Below are 17845 nucleotides of genomic sequence, written 5' to 3' on the forward strand. Positions count from 1 at the left end.
CCATGGATCACTCTCCTCGTCAAAGCCCACTCACAGCCGTCTAAAACGGCATTGTTTCCACTGCCTTTCTCATATGAATGTGCAGGTTATGCAATTTAAGAGCACTTCATCTCTGTGCTGTAGATGCAGCTTTCAGCAGACAGCACAGATTTATTTTATTTTCACGGGCAGAATAAGAACAGACCACATCCAACAAGAAATAATCTGGCATTATTGACATTTGAAACAGGATTAAGGAGGACACCGCTGAGGCTAAACTGACTATGATCATTATTTAGTTTTTTTATTGTAGTTACAGTCTGATTTGAGGGACAAGAGACTTTTTACTCCACTACATATTTTTGAAAACTATAGTTACTAGTTACATTACAGATGTACATTTTCATCCAAAACATCAGTTTATACATCATTTATACATTAAACTACCCAACAGGACAAAGTAGTTAGAAATAGCTTCACCTGCACTAGCTGCAACATTAAAATGCTGCTTATGTGATAGCGTAAGTGATATTAATCTGATAATATATATAATAATATACACTAACATATTGAAAGGGGCCATTGTGCATCATTTTATTGGTTGTCTTTACTGTTTTTATTGCTTTACTTAATAATACCTACTTTATAATAAATAATGGATTTGTGTACTCTTTGCAGCTCTGACCATATTCTCAGATAATAAAGTTAAATTTGATTCCTTTGAGTACTTTTACTTTTGATACGTCAAGTACATTTAGGTGCTAATGTACTTTTACTCAAGGAACACTTTTAAAGTCGGGAGTATTTTTATACTGTGGTATTGCGACTTATAATTAGGTCAAATACCCAAATACTCATTTCACTACTGGCTATTTCTACCTACAACCACTCCTCACCTTTTGCAGTGGTGGAAAGTCACTAAATAAATTTACTCAAGTGCTGTACTTAAATGCAATTTTGAAGTACTACTTTTGACTCCACTACATTTATTTTACAGCTATAGTTACTTTTCAAAATAATATTTTAGATAAAACACTTACGATAAGCTTATAAAATAGATTGTTAAATATTAAACCAGTGAGGGCCTCCACCACTGTATATTTTTCTATGACTCCAGCAGTTAAACCTAAGTTACTTTCTTCCTCAGATTAATTTTAATAATTAAAGGCCAGAAGAAGCAAATTAAATGTTTGTGTAGCAGAAATTGTTTTTTCTTTTCCCATCCCCTTGATCATCTCACAACCCCTCAGATTTAACGCCCAATTTGGGAACCATTGATCTATCCTTCCTACTCCCCAGTTTATCCATAAAGTGGCTTGATAGCTGGCTGTATGGAGTATCTGGCATCACCTAGTGACAGAAAGAGGAATGATATAAGTTAGACATAAATTATTTACCCAACACCAACTTCTTGTGAAGTTTATCAAAGGAAACAATCTTACTTTGGTCTAACCACATTTTATTGCCAAAAAGCTAAAAATAGACTTTTTTTTCATTTATTTCACCATAAAAGTCCTGAAGCGTTCTTTTTTGTTGTTGTTTTACATTTTAATGATGTGCTAAGCAAACATGAAGTCATAAATTACAACATGTACCACTGGCAAAGTTACATAACACACATGGATCCTTAATACAATGCAAAAAAGTACTTGAAGACACCTGCTGAATAAATGATAACAGTGCACAATAAAAAATATGCAAATATTATACTTTCGGTAAATGCAAAAATTGACAAAATGACTAAATGAAATAGTGTCATCCAACAAATGGTAGCTATCTCTGTAGTTTCATTCGTGCAGGATAAACTCCTGCACTGGCAGCTTACTGATAATACACAGACAGGACATCAGTATTTAGATCATTTACAACTGATGATTATGCCCAAAAAGTTTCTTCTTTTTTTCACACCAGAGCAGTGATTTTCCCACAACTCCAAGTGTTTCCACATTCCTGATCATGTCTGTATACCACTAATGTATAGACAGATACGCACATACAGCATACACACACACACACACACACACACATACACACACACACATTCTTTATTCCAAGGGATCATGAGGCACTATGTATATATCTCCAGCAGTCCAGTCTTCCCAGCAGTCTGAGGTCTCCCTGGTTCAGTGTACCTGCATGACACCGTGTTAAGTCTAGGTGTGGTAGATGATCTCTGGTATCTGCCCGTCCTCCACTGATGTACCATTGTTATTTCCAGGTGAGCTAAAAAAGAAAAATGTCGTCTTGGTCCCTGTTGCTGATTCCTTGGTCACTTTCTTCAACCCTTTCGTGCCATAATGGGAGTCTGGGCCCTGATGTGTAAAATTAAAAAGCAAGATTAGGTTAATCCTAATCTGGGTAAATACAGATCATGTTCATTTACGCAATTTAAATACCGCAAGTTCAGACTGACCTTTAAGGTGGCACATGCAGTGTAGCTGACGTTGGGTAGGATTTCCACAGGCTCTTTGAACATCACTCTGAATGTGTTTGCTGTGCCGTCACAGCTGAAACCTGTGTCGTTCTGCCCCAGTGTAATGCGTTTGTCGCTCTCTAAGATCTACAGAACAGGATAATGTCTTTAGTGAATGAATAACAAGGTGAAAAGGAAAAATCTACTTTATAACAACTTTAAACTGTTAAAAACACAGCTGACATGGTACTTTGCGTTTCTGAGTTAATCTGTTTGGTGGTGTATTTTTCTTGTTGGCAACTGGAAGTATTGGCTGTGCCTGAAATCATTTATTATCCACTATTTATTCCACTGTGTCCATTTTTTGTGTTAACATGAGATGTGCTGTGCCCAAAATCATTCCCTCGTTCACTCATTCAAGTATTTTCTTGGACATTTTTATCTGTATTTTATAGTGAACAGTAAAGCAGCGACAGGAAATGAAGGGAGAGACAGGAGGGATGACATGCAACAAAGGTCCCTGGCCATACTTGAACCATGGGGATGTTGTGATTACATGGTCAGTGTTTTAGACCCCTAGATCACCAGGATGCCCCATAAAATCATCAAACCTTAATTTTCACATTTATCAAGTACTGTGACATTTTAGGCTTTTAATTTTTGGTCTCTACAGATCATAATGCAATGCTGATACAAGACAATGGTGTGCTTTTTCTCAGTCTTTGCTTTTTTTGCTCTGTCTGAAGTCACTCTTCATCATCACTCATGAGCCACAACTAAATGCATGAAGTTCACACTCTCTGAGGTAGTACAAATTAGTTGTGGGAAATGCAGGAAACATTTAACTGAAGAGGAATTACACAACATACAGAATGAGGGAAAGTGGATTCACCAGAAAGTAGGGCTGGGTATCAAACCTCAATACTTTTTGGGTATCTGAATGAAATGTATCAAAAACTGTCAATTATCAGCACTGGCATCAATTGCTTGCTTTGTATTTTTGTTTGATTTGTACTTTATTTTATTTTCTGGTATTTTATGATCAGACAGTTTCTGATTTAAAACATAAATTAGCTTTTAAAAAAGGTTCTTGCATTTCTGCTTGTGTAAAGAAAACATTATACTTACAAGGTTGGCTTTTTTTGTGATTTTGTGATGGTATTGGTAACAAAACTGGTGAACTGTATTGGTACTAATATAAACATTTTTTAATGATACCCAGCTCTACCAAAAAGTGTAAACTACAACTCTCTAACACAAACACACTGATGGTATTAGCAGTTTTTCCTTCAACATCATTATGCCTTAATGCCAGATGTTACCTGTATGTTGACCTGATAGTCAGTGGGTCCATGTATTGAACCATACAAGCCAAAACCCACTATGGATATTCTTCTGTTAACATTGAATCTATAGAGGGAGAAAGACAGACAGAGAGAAAATGAGAAAAGAAACTTAAATTCAGTTTGCTGAGTTTAACAACCGGCCGCTCATGTTCGTCATCTCACCTGATTCTGTCGCTGGTACCACTGTACCCCCATCGACTCTCAACCTGCTGGAATCTATTAATGCTGCACTCCTCCCCCCTGAGGCAGCAGCGGGGCCTGTCAATGTAGTCGACCCGTGGTTTGGGGTTTACTGTAAAGTGTAAAAACAGATTTACCACCTCCCGATCGAACAATATTCCAGACTGGGCAGGCCCTGTTGCACAAGAAAAAATATCAAGCTGGTTTCTGTGGTTTGAGTTGTATGGACACATCAGGAACATGACGAATATGTTCAGTAAAGGCTGAATTGGTCAGTATAGTGTTGAAAGAAAAAAAACAACGTACCATTGCAGCATGAAAAACTAGTTATATTTTTGTGATAGGATTACCTGCAGCAAACTCCTCAACAGTCATGAGCGGGAAGCGGATGAGTGGGAGGGCTTTCCCCAGAACCTTCTGTTTGTTCTCCGAGGTTGGGGGAAGCTGTTGTCTGTAACACTCGGCCTCTGCCCAGCGTACCACCGCCCCAAACAAACGGTTCTCCCTGATACTGAGTGTGTCTCTTTGTAGCACTGCACATAAAGTGTCTACACATACAATTACACAAAAACACAGAATATTCATCATTTCACATCCAAAGAGGCTGTAGAAAAGGAAATATTTGGTCAAGAAGACTCACATACCAAGGTCAATATCTGTAAAGCCCTCTGCGTTTATTGCGTCCGCAGTGCTTTTGTCTATGGTGTCTAAGCAGAGACTGGCAAGTTGAGGCTCATCAAATAATCTTGCCTGTAATGAAAGCACAAAAGAAGCCACATAAGTACCTATTAGTCGATACTGGTCATTTACTTTAGATGCACCAAAGGAGAATTGCTGCATTTTTAAAAAGTTGTGAAAAAAGTAAAGGCTTTCTTTATTTACTAAATATATTGTGTAAGATTAACCATAAAGAAAATGTGAAATAAAATGTTAATTTTAATGAAAAGCTGTTATGCTATCTTGAATTCTAACATCACCTGATTTGGGAAATCCAATAATTCAAGTCTGACAAATTAGGCTTTTCGGCAAATATATCCTTCAAACTGCATAAATTGTTAATGAAATTAAAATCAGTAGGCATGCAATAACACTGACAATTAAGATTAGAAAGCTGGGAATGTGTCTTTTATTTTCTTTGGGTTACTTTGGGAGGTTTATACATGACTACTTTCTGTTGCTGTAGTAGACTAGAAAAAAGGAGTGGTTTTTGATCAGGAAGCGGCTGCACATGCAGCCTGAAGGCGTAGCAGCAGAGAAAAATGCTGAACCCAAACAAACAGCAGTATAAACCAAAAATAGAACAGCTAATGTGGATAAAGTGACATTTAAGGTGACAAACCAAACGTGCACTTAAAGTTGTTTAATGCCAGACAGCTTAAGTGTCAAATATGTACTATACAGTAGATGTGACTGACACTTACCTGAGTGAGCAGCATGAATGCGTTGTCGGCTCTGAGGTGCTTGGTGAGGAACTCCACACAGTGACCCTCCAGAGCAGGGACCGCATACTTCTTAGCTGTATACAGAGTTGTCATCACAGTCTCTGGACCAATGTGGACCTCGTCAGAATACAGAAACCTGTACAGAGGAAACAGAACAATGAGTACGGTCAGGTATTCAGTATGTTATCGGCAGTATAATTCGGAAAAACAGTTTAGCCATCACATTTTAGGCTGACAAATCTTAAAACAGAAATTAATTTGCAGTATGTAGGTGGCGTCAAAATACACAGTGTTCCTTAAAAAGCACTAGGGCTGGGTATCAAACCTCAGTACTTCTTTGGTACCGACTGAAATCTGTCCGTCACACTGAGTCACAAACTGTCCGAAAACTGGTATCAGGTAGTACCTGATTTACATAATCATTTTGCCAATTTTAAACTGTATGTCTTTGGGCAATACTCATGTACAGCTGCTCGTCTTCGGAAAATTTAACATTTGAGATGTTTTACCTCTTTTGTTAAATGGAAAAAAGTGGTTTGAAGAAAAACGTGTTTTAATATCTTAAAGTAAGGTATCTTAAAAAGTATCATTTTGGTGTCAGACATAAAACCAAGCATTATATCTACAACTATCAAACATTTCAAAGGCTACCCAGCTCTAAAAAGCATGTGAGAATACTATTTAGAAAATACAGTGTACTGGGGCTGCAAATTAGTTATTGTGTCATGCTCATGCACGTACAAGTGCCTAAACAAACATTGCAGTAGTGATACATTTGTCAGACATGAACATAACTTTTTATATTGCATTGCAAACAAAGAACTTGGTCTCCTGTCCCTGCTTTACAAACAAAATCTGCCACACAAAAGGTTCCCATTCAGAAGAACTCATTACATATTAAGGACATTTTACTAAATAGTGTAGCCCTTAAATCATCATATAATGAGCAATAAAATATGAAATAGACTTCATCTTCAGTCTCACCTAAATCACCTAGCAAACAAAGTCTTTTTTGTCTTCTGGGAGACCAGTAAACCTGTTGTTTCTACAGCTAATGCTAATGTACCTGAACGTAACCGTGCACACAGAGATATTTGACTTTTGTCCAAATTCTGCTTCACATAAAGCTCTACACTGTTTGTACCAAACATCAACAGACCATCTTTCTTTGTACATCAGGAACAATTTGTGCAGAGTATCATAAATATTACACTGTCTGTTTTGAAAAATAAAAAAGGAATCAATCATACAAAATAAAGATTTCTCCTCACTAATCCTGGGATGTCCATGCAAAATTCCCCAATTAAAGATCTTTCTAGTGAGCCTTTGTTCAGGTATATTTATTATTGATTTATCTGCCGAATCTTTCTTCATTAAACTATTATTTGTTTGGTCTACGACTTACAAAAATAGTGAAAAATGCCCGTCTTAACGTCCAAGGGCCCAAGGTGAAGTCTTCAAATTGCTTGTTTTGTCCAACCAACAGTCCAAAACCTAAAGATATTCAGTTTACTATCACATTAGAGACAATCACTATCACAAGAAAAGTAGCAGCTGGAATCTGAGAATATTTATCATTTTAGCTTGAAAAAAATGACTAACAATTAATTATCAAAATATTTGCATATTATTTTTTGTTTATGAACTACTAATCCATTAATCAACTGACTGCTTCAGCTCTGCAGTATACTATACTTAGATAAAGCTTCTAATGCTAATCTGCAAGTATTTAAAGATCTGAGGGTTATACTATTACATTTACCCACTGTTACTGTCATGATGTTCCCATTTAATTATTCCCAGTGTGCAGTGCAATAACTAAACTATATCCTGCTCCTTCAAATCTAACTGAAGCTGAACGTTGGAGGACATTCAGATTAACTACTAAGTGGGCTTTAATTTGGCCAGTGCATGGTGATCACCTGTCCTACCTGAGCAGGGCGAGGAAGGCTGCCGGTTCCACATCAGGCAGATCTATTTCAGTCGAGGTTGTGGCCATCCCTCCGTTGAACATGGCATCAAAAACGGCACTGCCAGCGGCCAGCACGAATTTATGGGCCGGTATCCTCTGGGCCTGTCTGCCCTTCCCCACTATGAACCTTACGTCGCTGAGCAGCTCGTTGTTGAAGAGGAAGGCGAAGCGCTCCTTCAGGGAGCTCTTGGTAGCCTGCCAGTTGTACATGGGCTCCCGGTGAAGGCCGAGGACAGGCGGGGAGGCGGACCGGGCAGGACCGGAGGCTGGCATGTTGGAGAGCACTGCTGCGGCTCCAGACTGAGCCGAGTTGGATGCTGCCTCCTGACCGTCATGGTTTGACGGTAAGCCGCTGCTCCCGGTCGCCATAACGACACACTTTTATCTCTTATTCAACCTCTACAAAAAACCGTTAATGACACACGAACATACACCGACCGTACCGTATTTGTTGTTATTTACGTGGTATCCATCGCAGCAGACGCCATCGCTCTTAGATGTTTAGCTAGTTACCTGCTAGCTTGCGTCTCTCCAGAAATGACGCAGGCGCACACTTCCGTCAAAATACTTTTTTTCATTAAACTTTATTGGTGAATTCAAGCGCAACAAACAAACAAGGAGACCAGTGCCACAAAGTGACAAGAAAAAGAGCGATATGCGGAACAAAGGACGAATAAATAAAAAAAGAACAAATAAAAGAGAAATATGAGGAAAAGATGTAATATATACTACAAATATATTGACTTAGGAGGACGAGATAGTGGCAATATAATGTTCCATTTCATTCTAATGTACAGCAAAGCCAAGTTTGTTTTTATTTGTAAATTAACATTTGTGAATGTACAATTTTGCCGCAATGAGAATTAAATTATAAAGAAAGACAGTATTACTCTCTTTATGATTACACAGATAGAAACCAAATATAATAGTGTTTGAAAGAAAGGAAGTGTTTTACATAATTATTATATTGTTTTTATTTCAAGTTTAGACTATGTGTATATCTGTATGTTCAAAATAAATGAGAACCAGTTTCAGGTTGCAGTTCATAGTAAGAATACATCAATATCGTTTTTTGAACTTCTGAAGGACAACATTTAGGAATCAGCTTTTTTAAGTTAAGAAATTCCTTTCACCTCCTTAAATATGAAAAACCGTTGTTGCTGACTGTTTTCTGTGCAAGGAAAAAGCTTGGTTGATACCCGACAAATAGGCCATCCATCCATCCATCCATCTTCTTCCGCTTATCCGGGGCCGGGTCGCGGGGGCAGCAGTCTAAGCAGGGACTCCCAGACTTCCTTCGCCCCAGACACTTCCTCCAGCTCCTCCGGGGGGATCCCGAGGCGTTCCCAGGCCAGCCGAGAGACATAGTCCCTCCAGCGTGTCCTGGGTCTTCCCCGGGCCGCCTCGGGTGGGACATGCCCAGAACACCTCCCGAGGGAGGCGTCCAGGAGGCATCCGGATCAGATGCCCTAGCCACCTCAGCTGGCTCCTCTCGACGTGGAGGAGCAGCGGCTCTACTCGAGCTCCCCGTGTGACTGAGCTCCTCACCCTATCTCTAAGGGAGCGCCCAGCCGCTCGGCGGAGCCCATTTCGGCGCTTGTATCCGCGATCTTGTCCTTTCGGTCACTACCCAAAGCTCATGACCATAGGTGAGGGCAGGAGCGTAGATTGACCGGTAAATCGAGAGCTTTGTCTTTCGACTCAGCTCCTTCTTTACCACAACGGTCCGATACAGCGCCCACATCACTGCAGGCGCTGCACCGATCCGCCTGTCAATCTCACGCTCCATCCGTCCCTCACTCGTGAACAAGACCCCGAGATACTTAAACTCCTCCACTTGGGGCAAGGACTCCCCACCCACGCCGAAGAGAGCAAACCACCTTTTTCCGGTCAAGAACCATGGCCTCAGATTTGGAAGAGCTGATTCTCATCCCAGCTGCTTCACACTCGGCTGCAAACCGTCCCAGTGCATGCTGCAGGTCCTGGTTTGAAGAAGCCATCAGAACGACATCATCTGCAAACAGCAGAGATGAGATCCTGTGGTTCCCAAACCGGACACCCTCCGACCCCTGACTGCGCCTAGAAATTCTGTCCATATAAATTATGAACAGAACCGGTGACAAAGGGCAGCCCTGGCGGAGTCCAACATGCACCGGGAACAGGTCTGACTTACTGCCGGCAATGCGAACACAGCTCCTGCTCCGGTTATACAGGGACCGGACAGCCCTTAGCAAAGGGCCCCGGACCCCATACTCCCAGAGCACTCCCCACAAAAGCGCCCGGGGCACACGGTCGAATGCCTTCTCCAGATCCACAAAGCACATGTGGACTGGTTGGGCAAACTCCCATGAACCCTCGAGCACCCGATGGAGAGTATAGAGCTGGTCCAGTGTTCCACGACCGGGACGAAAACCACTCTGCTCCTCCTGAATCCGAGGTTCGACTATCGGACGAATTCTCCTCTCCAGTACCCTGGAATAGACCTTACCGGGAGGCTGAGAAGTGTGATCCTCTGTGATTGGAACACACCCTCCGGTCCCCCTTCTTATACAGAGGACCACCACCTCGGTCTGCCAGTCCAGAGGCACTGTCCCAGACCGCCACGCGATGTTGCAGAGACGTGTCAGCCAAGACAGTCCCACAACATCCAGAGACTTAAGATACTCAGGACGGATCTCATCCACCCCCGAAGCCTTGCCACCAAGGAGCTTGCCAACAACCTCAGTGACTTCGGCCAGGGTGATGGATGAGTCCGCCTCCGGTCCCCAGCCTCCGCTTCCTCTTCGGAAGACGTGACAGCGGGATTGAGGAGATCCTCAAAGTATTCCTTCCACCGTCCGACAACATCCCCAGTCGAGGTCAACAGCTCTCCACCCGCACCGTACAAGGTGTTGGTGAAGCACTGCTTCCCCCTCCTGAGCCGTCGGACGGTTTGCCAGAATTTCTTTGAGGCCGACCGATAGTCCTCCTCCATGGCCTCTCCGAACCTCTCCCAGTCCTGAGTTTTTGCCTCTGTGACCGCACGGGCTGCAGCACGCTTAGCCTGCCGGTACCTGTCAGCTGCCTCGGGAGTCCCACGAGCCAACAAGGCCCGATAGGACTCCTTCTTCAGCCTGACGGCATCCCTTACTTCCGGCGTCCACCACCGTGTTCGGGGATTGCCGCCGCGACAGGCACCAGAAACCTTGCGACCCGACAAATAGGCTATATATTTTAACCATCCAACAAACACAATAACATACAGACATTGTATCTACATAAACCACATTGGAAATAATCTGAGCAGTAACTAAAATGATATCAAACAAACATAATCTATAAAACAGATTAAATTAAAATAACAAAATATAAAATATAAATAATATTTATATAGATATATATGAAAAGGGTAAAACGTGTGTGTTTGTGTGTTGGGGGGGTATTACACATTGTCATAATACCATCATAATGTCATCATAAGGTATTTTTACATTTTAGGTTTCTCAAAGAAAAAGTTTTAACTGAAATCTTGGTGTCCCTTACTTACATGTATATAAAATGTATCTGTTATCACTATGTTGTTATGTAAGTAATTAAATCCTTTGTTCTGCATTAAAAACATATTTAAATCAGTAATTACTTTTTGGTGACCAGCATATAAATCCTGTTTTTTATTCACTGATTTATTTATAAATCAGAGAATACAAAATAAGCATATTAACATAAATATAAATTATATTTACAAATGTACATATATAAATGTATAAACATAAACATATTTTTGTGTAAATAATTTATTTTGTGTTTCATATTGCATTGCCTTATAATGCACAATATTTGTTATTAAATTAAAAAAAATGTCCTGCTGCTTGCTACAAGTTCTCCAATTAAATAAATCAGCGATATAAGATCATCCTCCTTCACAGTGAGTCTGAACAGCTGTGTGTGTGTGTGTGTGTGTGTATACTTTTACTTGCTACATAGTGAGGACTGACACACGTTTTTTACCTACAGAGTGAGGACATTTTTGGAAAGTGAGGACATTTTGGCCGATTCTCACAACTTCAGAGGGCTGTTTGAAGGTTAAGACTTGGTTTTAAGGGTTAGGTTAGAATTAGGTTATGGTTAGGCATTTAATTGTGATGGTTAAGGTTAGGGTAAGGGGCAGCATTAGGAAGGAATGCATTATGTCAATGACGGTCCAAGGATCTGTGTGTGTGTGTGTGTGTGTGTGACAGGAGGTAGGAGGCAGAAAGAGAGAGGGGAAGAGGAAGCGAGATAGACCAGAATAAAAAGAGCATGCATGGCGGAGCTGAACTGCAAGTGTGTGCCGTTTACATTGTTAGACACAGCGTGACTTTTCCCTCTTTCCTTGAAATATGACTTGCAGACTAAACGTGAGAGTTTTTTGCGGCTGAATTATTTTAAAATCTCGATTCTCGCACAAGATAAATCGCTCAAACTCGGACCGCAATGAGCGCGTCTGCAGGGACTGGGGTGTTTGTGCTCTCTTTGATGTCCATCCCGTTCTGCTATTTATTTAATTCCCTCATTTACAGCAACAGGTGAGTGAGAAGAGGCCTACATCTTTTAATTTTGTTACCACCAGTGGAGCAGTGACTAGCATAATTTGAAAACTATTTGTCAGATTTTTAAAAATAAACTTTTTTTTACACTGCATGTAGTGCTGAAGCGTTCTTCTTCGCTGGGTGTACAGCAGTCCTCATCCTGGCCATTTCAGCCCGTTTTATGCTCAAGAAGAAGGCTCCAGTAGATCCTTGTTTCTATGGTATGAATTCACAAATGTATGTTTCTTGTTGTGACCAACCCATTTTTAATCTTTGCAGTCTTTGGAGAGTAATATTGTTTTAACACCAAGTCATGAGCTTCATAAGGTTCTGTCTGACTTTTAAATCAAAATAGAGACATACATTATTCTATGTGTGTGTGGCGTTTTATTAATAAAATCGTGTGGCGTTAAATATTAAAAAGTGATGCACAGCACATTATGTTTGAGATAGAAATGTGTAATTCCAGGCTTAGGAGCCAGTAAACCTAAAGTGTTTGCTGTGGTTTTGTCACCCAATTGAAATAAATTGAATGTATATGCATATATCCGTCCAGTGTATGCAGTGTATGCATTCCTCAGTGTGGTGAATCTGATCATCGGGCTGGAGCAGGACAACATCATTGATGGATTTGTGACATTTTACCTCAAAGAGGCAAGTGTTATGTTGTGAGTCCTGTTTGGGAGTTGTTCATATGTGACTGCACACATTTTTACTGATAAATGAACCCTGTGTTTCAGGCAGATCCTCACATTAACACAGCATATGGGCACATGATCTCCTATTGGGATGGCTATGTGCACTATCTCATGTATCTGCTCATGATTGCTGCGATTACTTGGGGGTAAGAGCTGCATTGTCCACAAGGCTATTTTATCACAGCTGCATCACTAAATGAAGGAGAATGTGTCTTACTTTTTTCTTTATACTGTGCTGAAGTCTGGTAATATTATTGGATGAGTTAAATTTCCTTGTATCCTCGTGTTTTCTATTTATTAGTATCTATCTATCTATCTATCTATCTATCTATCTATCTATCTATCTATCTATCTATCTATCTATCTATCTCTACCTATCTATCTACCTACCTATCTATCTATCTATCTATCTATCTATCTATCTGAGTGTTTGGAAGTATAATGTGTTCATGGGTTTGACAATGGCAGTGTTACGTGGTTTGCACAGGGACAGTTACCGAGCCATTGGACTCTACTGGGTGGGATCTTTTCTCATGCATGCCATAGTCTACATTCTTGGGAATGCTGTGGGTAAGTACACTAAAAATAATGGGATGTTTTTAGATGGCTAGTGTAGGTTAGCCCCTGCAACCCATCGCACATACTTCCCCTGAGAATACTACAATGGTCCAAATGTTTTTTGTAGGCTAGAATTTAAAACAATGCACACTTTACTGTTGAAAAGAAAAACTATGCGCAGCTCTCTGACTGACTCTACTGTGCATGATGTCACTCACTATACTAAAGGGAGCATCAATATCAACATTCAATACACATGACTATGAATTATGCATATACATTTGCATCAAATTTAAATGAACTAATATTCACACATCGTGGCTCTTACATCTGTAAATGCTGCTACTTTTAGTGTTTTGGTCCATGTCTTTCCCACAGTGAGATATATTGTCCTGTCATTTCCCAGGAAAATATGGGACCCACTTTGGTCCTCTCTTCCTCCTCCACATGCTATATATCGCAGTGTCTGTCTGGGCCAGCTTCCACATCTTCAGCCAACCCTCCGCACGGGAGTTGACAGTAAGTCAGGATCAAAACTGGCAGTTAAAGAATATTATTGAAGATTCCCATACATAGCTTTTAACGGACTGTCAAAACAGGGTTACTGCTAAGGAAATATACACTGAAAGTGCTACACAGTATGTTTAAAGAAGCCCAATTCAATCCTTGGAGTTGTTTAGTAAGCAAGGAATGTGTGCCAAGTACTTGACAATTTTTTCAGGCAATTGGTTCTCATAAATTTGAGTTATTCTGTCTTTATGATCGAGAAAACATGGGTGTGATTTCCAGTCCACTACAGTACGATTTGTCTCTTCGCTGTGATCAATCCAAGCTTCATAGATGTTGTATGGCTGTAGGTGGATGCAATGTAGATTCTGAACAGCCAAAAATTGCAAGTTCAACTCAGGCTTAATGTTTTTGTTGAACGTCTTAGAGTATCAGCCAGAAATGTATGTGATAGAGAGCACATTTTGACCATCATTTTGTTGTTTTCTCTCAGAGCATCCAGGAGGCTGAAGGAAAAAGTTTACTTCACAGACCTCTGGACCTACTGTTCATTATCTACCTCATCCCTGCTTTTGCTTTCTGTGTCTTCAGAGGCCTGGTAAGAAACCCTAAGATGATCAACTGCCCAATGCACACACAGTGGTAGAATAATTTCTTTATGTAGAGTAATTTGTTTGTGTTTTAGATTGTTCTGGACTGTTCCAGCAAATGGTGTCAAGACTACACCCAACAGTATGAGCCTTACCTGAAAGACCCTTCAGCCTATCCTAAAGTACAGGTAACTCAGTTATGAACAGCAAACTTTCATCTTAACACATTCATTACACAAATCTCTGAAGCAGTAAATTGTATCCATGTTTGTCAGATGCTGGTGAGCATGCTGTACTCCGGACCATACTACATCATTACTCTCTATGGGCTGATGGTCCCAGGATGTGAGTGGATGCCAGACCTGACTCTTGTACACTCAGGAGCATTGGCACAGGTACGTCCTGCTGGTTATTCCTTGCTCTTGGATAACTCTCTTAGGATAACTAAGCCTTTGCAGTTAAAGATCCTGCAATACCACACAAGTGTTTTCACTTAATCTGGCTGATAAGACCTCTGTTGAGGTTAAGGGTGAATCCAGTCTGATTGCACCTTAACAAGTGCAGCAAAACTAATCGGATGGTCAAAGAGATGTTTCCAACTTCAATGTTCATATCAACATCTGAGTCGTAATTATGACTGGGAAAGTCTGACTTTTCTGAAAGCTCCGATATATCTGACTTATCCGAAAATCAAGCAAACGTGGCCACCTCTCGTCAGCCAAAGTCCGTTGTTCAGTGTAATCAAACCCAAAGTTAATGGAGATTCTGCTATAATTTAAAGAGTTTCCCCTCAGGCATCAATAAAGTATTTCTGATTCTGATTCTGGTTCTGATAATGTCAATGCTCACTATTTTTAACCCTCACCCGCACAACCATCTTGAGTTCTCCGATGACATGAACACAAGTCGTTAACATGGGAATCGTTCTCATCTCTACCATCCATCCCATGTGACGTGAACGCAGCATAATCAGGCATGATAAGTGAAAACACCTGTGAGGGTGGACCATAGGTGTGTAGGGTCCCCAGACCCTAGACACACAACACCTTTAACTTGATTTACATCTCCTCTTACAACATTGTTTTCTAAGAAAGCTTAGGTGAATATTTCATTTGTCCTCTGATTTTACCATTCCACTCTTGCCATCTCATGTCTTTATCTACTTTTTTCTATTATTTTGTGTGCTCCTAGTATTTTATGACATCATTTTTTTGTTTTGTTTTTGTTTGCATTTAATGTCTGTTTTGTGTGTTATTTTATCTGTAACATTATGTAACTTTGTTAAAAAGTTATATTATTATTATTATTAGCCTATACATTTCTGTAGTAAAACAAGGAATCATAAAACATATTTGGAAGACAAAAATAATTCAAGTATCTATTTTTCATGTATATCGGTTTCTCAAAAGGCGCCTCTGTGTCCAATTTAGTAGAATTTTTTCACATTTAAACTAGGAAATCAAACCTATAGATATTACCATGATACAGAGAAGATTACCAAACCTTTAACTTAATCCTTTATATAGATGAAATAATTGCCAGGGTAAATTATCCAGACCTTGTAGTGGCTTTCATGATTTCCAGTCACACAAAGGTCTTTCATATGGAAGAGTTCTGTGCAAAATCTTTCTTTTCCCACATGACATCATCATTCCAGGTAGATTAGGCAATGCTAGACCACGAGTGGGCATCTGGCCAAGTGTAGGCTGTTCCCTAACTCACTCCTTTATATGGTGGTTGCAGATTGATCTCTGTTGAAGTTATTCTTCAGTGCAGTCAAACACCACTGGCTCTGCATTAACAGACATGGTCTGAATCAGTGCCAAATACACTATCTGTTTACATCTAAAGATGGAAACTGTGAAGAGTGGCGGGAGCAGCTAGCGCGGCAATCACAGCGCAACTATACAAAGCAGCTATTGTTTTTGAGCTGCAGGCTGGAGCGTCACTCATCGGCAGGATAAGGGCAGAAGCTGACTTCAGACCAAGAGGAATGGTGGTATTAGTGGTATTCACTTAAATGTCAGCTGTTCTACCAGACTATAAATAGGAAAGCTGATGCTCCAACAGCCGTGGTTGCTATGAAACATGTCATGTGTCTTTTTTCAGTGGATTTTTATGAAAAGGTAACTGGCAGGAGTCTGTCAGATTGAAAAATGTTTGAGGATGAGCGGCATCAGTCCATTAAAGGAATAATCCACCCTAAAACAATTGTTCCCTGAGCTTATTTTTTTGTTTGACTTGTGTTTTCTTTTAATAATTCCTCTGTATGAACTGTAAAATGTAGACAATGTGATGTCTTGTCAAGATATTTCAAACATTGTTAGAGAGGAATGTGATAGCGTACTTTTTTCAGCAAGCGCTGAATCTGATTTGGTATCAGAGGATTTCCTTCTAGATTCACAATTTTGTACTGATGTTTAACACAATAATGCAGAGAGAAGTCTGTCTGTAGAAGAGACAAAGATAGCAAACTCTACAAAAGATCTCATTAGACAAGAATACAATGCGGCTACATGACAAGATACATTTTAAATAAGGGAATTATAATTCTGGGAAACAAGTAAATCTTTCATTGAAGTGGACTCAAACAGAAAAATACAGCACTTCAAAACAAAAAACTTTTGCCCTAAAAAGAAAATCTAGTAAGACTTTATTTAAAAATGGATCAATAATGATAGTACTTAGGAAACTAAAAAATGTCTTTTTTTCAGATATCAGTATCTTCATGCAGTTGTTACATCAGGCGCAGAAGATATTATGTGAAATCTTTATGAGCAAGTGATGTAAGAAAACAATATTCCTGTTACTGTGAATACGCTAACTGTGAAGCTTTGAGCCAGCTCTGTCATTTTCCCATTTTTCTATCTCTGCTTCACTTCACAGGCCCAGTTCTCTCATATCGGTGCGTCTCTTCACACACGGACGCCGTTCTCCTACAGAGTGCCTGCTGACAGCCAGCCTGTCTTCTTGCTGTTCAATGTCCTGTACGCTGTGGTGCCTCAGGCTCTCTGCTACCGCTGCTGCACCAGGCCTGGCTTCTTCCTCAGGCCAATGCCAGATAAGAAGACTGAATGACACAGAGTGTCAGGGAGAGAGAGAGCGTGCCAGGGATGTCCAGGATGTCTAAATAAAAGTACTTACAAAGTACTGCTCTGTGTTTGCAATAATAAGCAGTTGCTATTTTTGGAAAGGGAGCTGCCACCCGTAAACTTAATGAGGACTGAGTGGAGGTATTGGAAACATGACAAAATACTCCAGTGTCTGCTGCTTTATTTATTAACGTAAATAAAGTGTGTTTGTGTGTAAAGCAACAGCAAGCCCAGGAAGGCACACACAGAGTCACAGTACAGATGCTTTAGTGCTTTAAGACTTGTATGTGGGATTCAAACTACTTGACAATACTTATTGTTCTTATTTTTTTGGTAAGTTTTTTTGGTTACAAAAACTGCTTTCTTGTTGCCATTGAGGTTTCTGTGCCGTGCCTTTTTGCCAATCGGTTGGCAAATAAAGAAGAGTAATGTGTCTATGTGTTTCATAATACACAGTATTATTTATACAATAGATACGTAAATAGATATTCAACCATTTAAGGGCGTTTAGTAAACAAAAA

At 40.1% G+C, this 17845-nt stretch overlaps 2 protein-coding genes across 5 annotated transcripts; one reads left to right on the forward strand and one right to left on the reverse strand.

Annotated features, from left to right (window-relative positions):
- Positions 1–1505: 1505 nt before the first annotated feature.
- LOC122878157 (BTB/POZ domain-containing protein 1-like) lies at positions 1506–7889 on the reverse strand. Of its 2 annotated transcripts, none has more exons than XM_044200579.1 (8): positions 7292–7889; positions 5340–5496; positions 4563–4668; positions 4269–4466; positions 3901–4030; positions 3715–3802; positions 2393–2539; positions 1506–2291 (listed from the first exon to the last, which is right to left on the reverse strand). In XM_044200579.1, exons 1-8 carry the CDS (start codon positions 7699–7701, stop codon positions 2133–2135), a joined length of 1395 nt encoding a protein of 464 aa, XP_044056514.1. In that variant the 5' UTR covers positions 7702–7889; the 3' UTR covers positions 1506–2132. The 2 variants fall into 2 exon arrangements, with proteins under 2 accessions (XP_044056514.1, XP_044056504.1); XM_044200569.1 differs by having other exon boundaries at positions 3901–4093.
- A 3632-nt stretch (positions 7890–11521) lies between these two features.
- LOC122874313 (transmembrane 6 superfamily member 1-like) lies at positions 11522–17759 on the forward strand. Of its 3 annotated transcripts, none has more exons than XM_044191999.1 (10): positions 11522–11876; positions 11997–12100; positions 12436–12533; positions 12620–12723; positions 13065–13147; positions 13542–13654; positions 14136–14240; positions 14328–14420; positions 14508–14627; positions 16947–17060. In XM_044191999.1, the coding sequence occupies exons 1-10, from the start codon at positions 11785–11787 to the stop codon at positions 17007–17009; spliced, it is 975 nt and encodes a 324-aa protein (XP_044047934.1). In that variant the 5' UTR covers positions 11522–11784; the 3' UTR covers positions 17010–17060. The 3 variants fall into 3 exon arrangements, with proteins under 3 accessions (XP_044047934.1, XP_044047925.1, XP_044047941.1); XM_044191990.1 differs by lacking the exon at positions 16947–17060 and adding an exon at positions 17119–17759 and having other exon boundaries at positions 11528–11876; XM_044192006.1 differs by lacking the exons at positions 11522–11876; positions 16947–17060 and adding an exon at positions 17119–17759 and having other exon boundaries at positions 12080–12100; positions 12624–12723.
- The last annotated feature ends 86 nt before the right edge of the window (positions 17760–17845 follow it).

The sequence above is a fragment of the Siniperca chuatsi genome, linkage group LG1 (genome assembly GCF_020085105.1).
Source record: "Siniperca chuatsi isolate FFG_IHB_CAS linkage group LG1, ASM2008510v1, whole genome shotgun sequence".
Lineage (NCBI taxonomy): Eukaryota > Metazoa > Chordata > Actinopteri > Centrarchiformes > Sinipercidae > Siniperca > Siniperca chuatsi.

Excerpts from the sequence above, each read along its gene's own strand:
- LOC122878157 (XM_044200569.1), bottom strand. The coding sequence starts at position 7,701 with ATGGCGACCGGGAGCAGCGGCTTACCGTCAAACCATGACGGTCAGGAG. Across the intron at positions 4,669-5,339 it reads CATTCATGCTGCTCACTCAG|GCAAGATTATTTGATGAGCC; the intron begins GTAAGTGTCAGT and ends CTTTCATTACAG. Across the intron at positions 2,540-3,714 it reads ACTATCAGGTCAACATACAG|ATCTTAGAGAGCGACAAACG; the intron begins GTAACATCTGGC and ends CCTGTTCTGTAG.
- LOC122874313 (XM_044191990.1), top strand. The coding sequence starts at position 11,785 with ATGAGCGCGTCTGCAGGGACTGGGGTGTTTGTGCTCTCTTTGATGTCC. Across the intron at positions 11,877-11,996 it reads TCCCTCATTTACAGCAACAG|TGCTGAAGCGTTCTTCTTCG; the intron begins GTGAGTGAGAAG and ends CACTGCATGTAG. Across the intron at positions 14,241-14,327 it reads TCTGTGTCTTCAGAGGCCTG|ATTGTTCTGGACTGTTCCAG; the intron begins GTAAGAAACCCT and ends TTTGTGTTTTAG.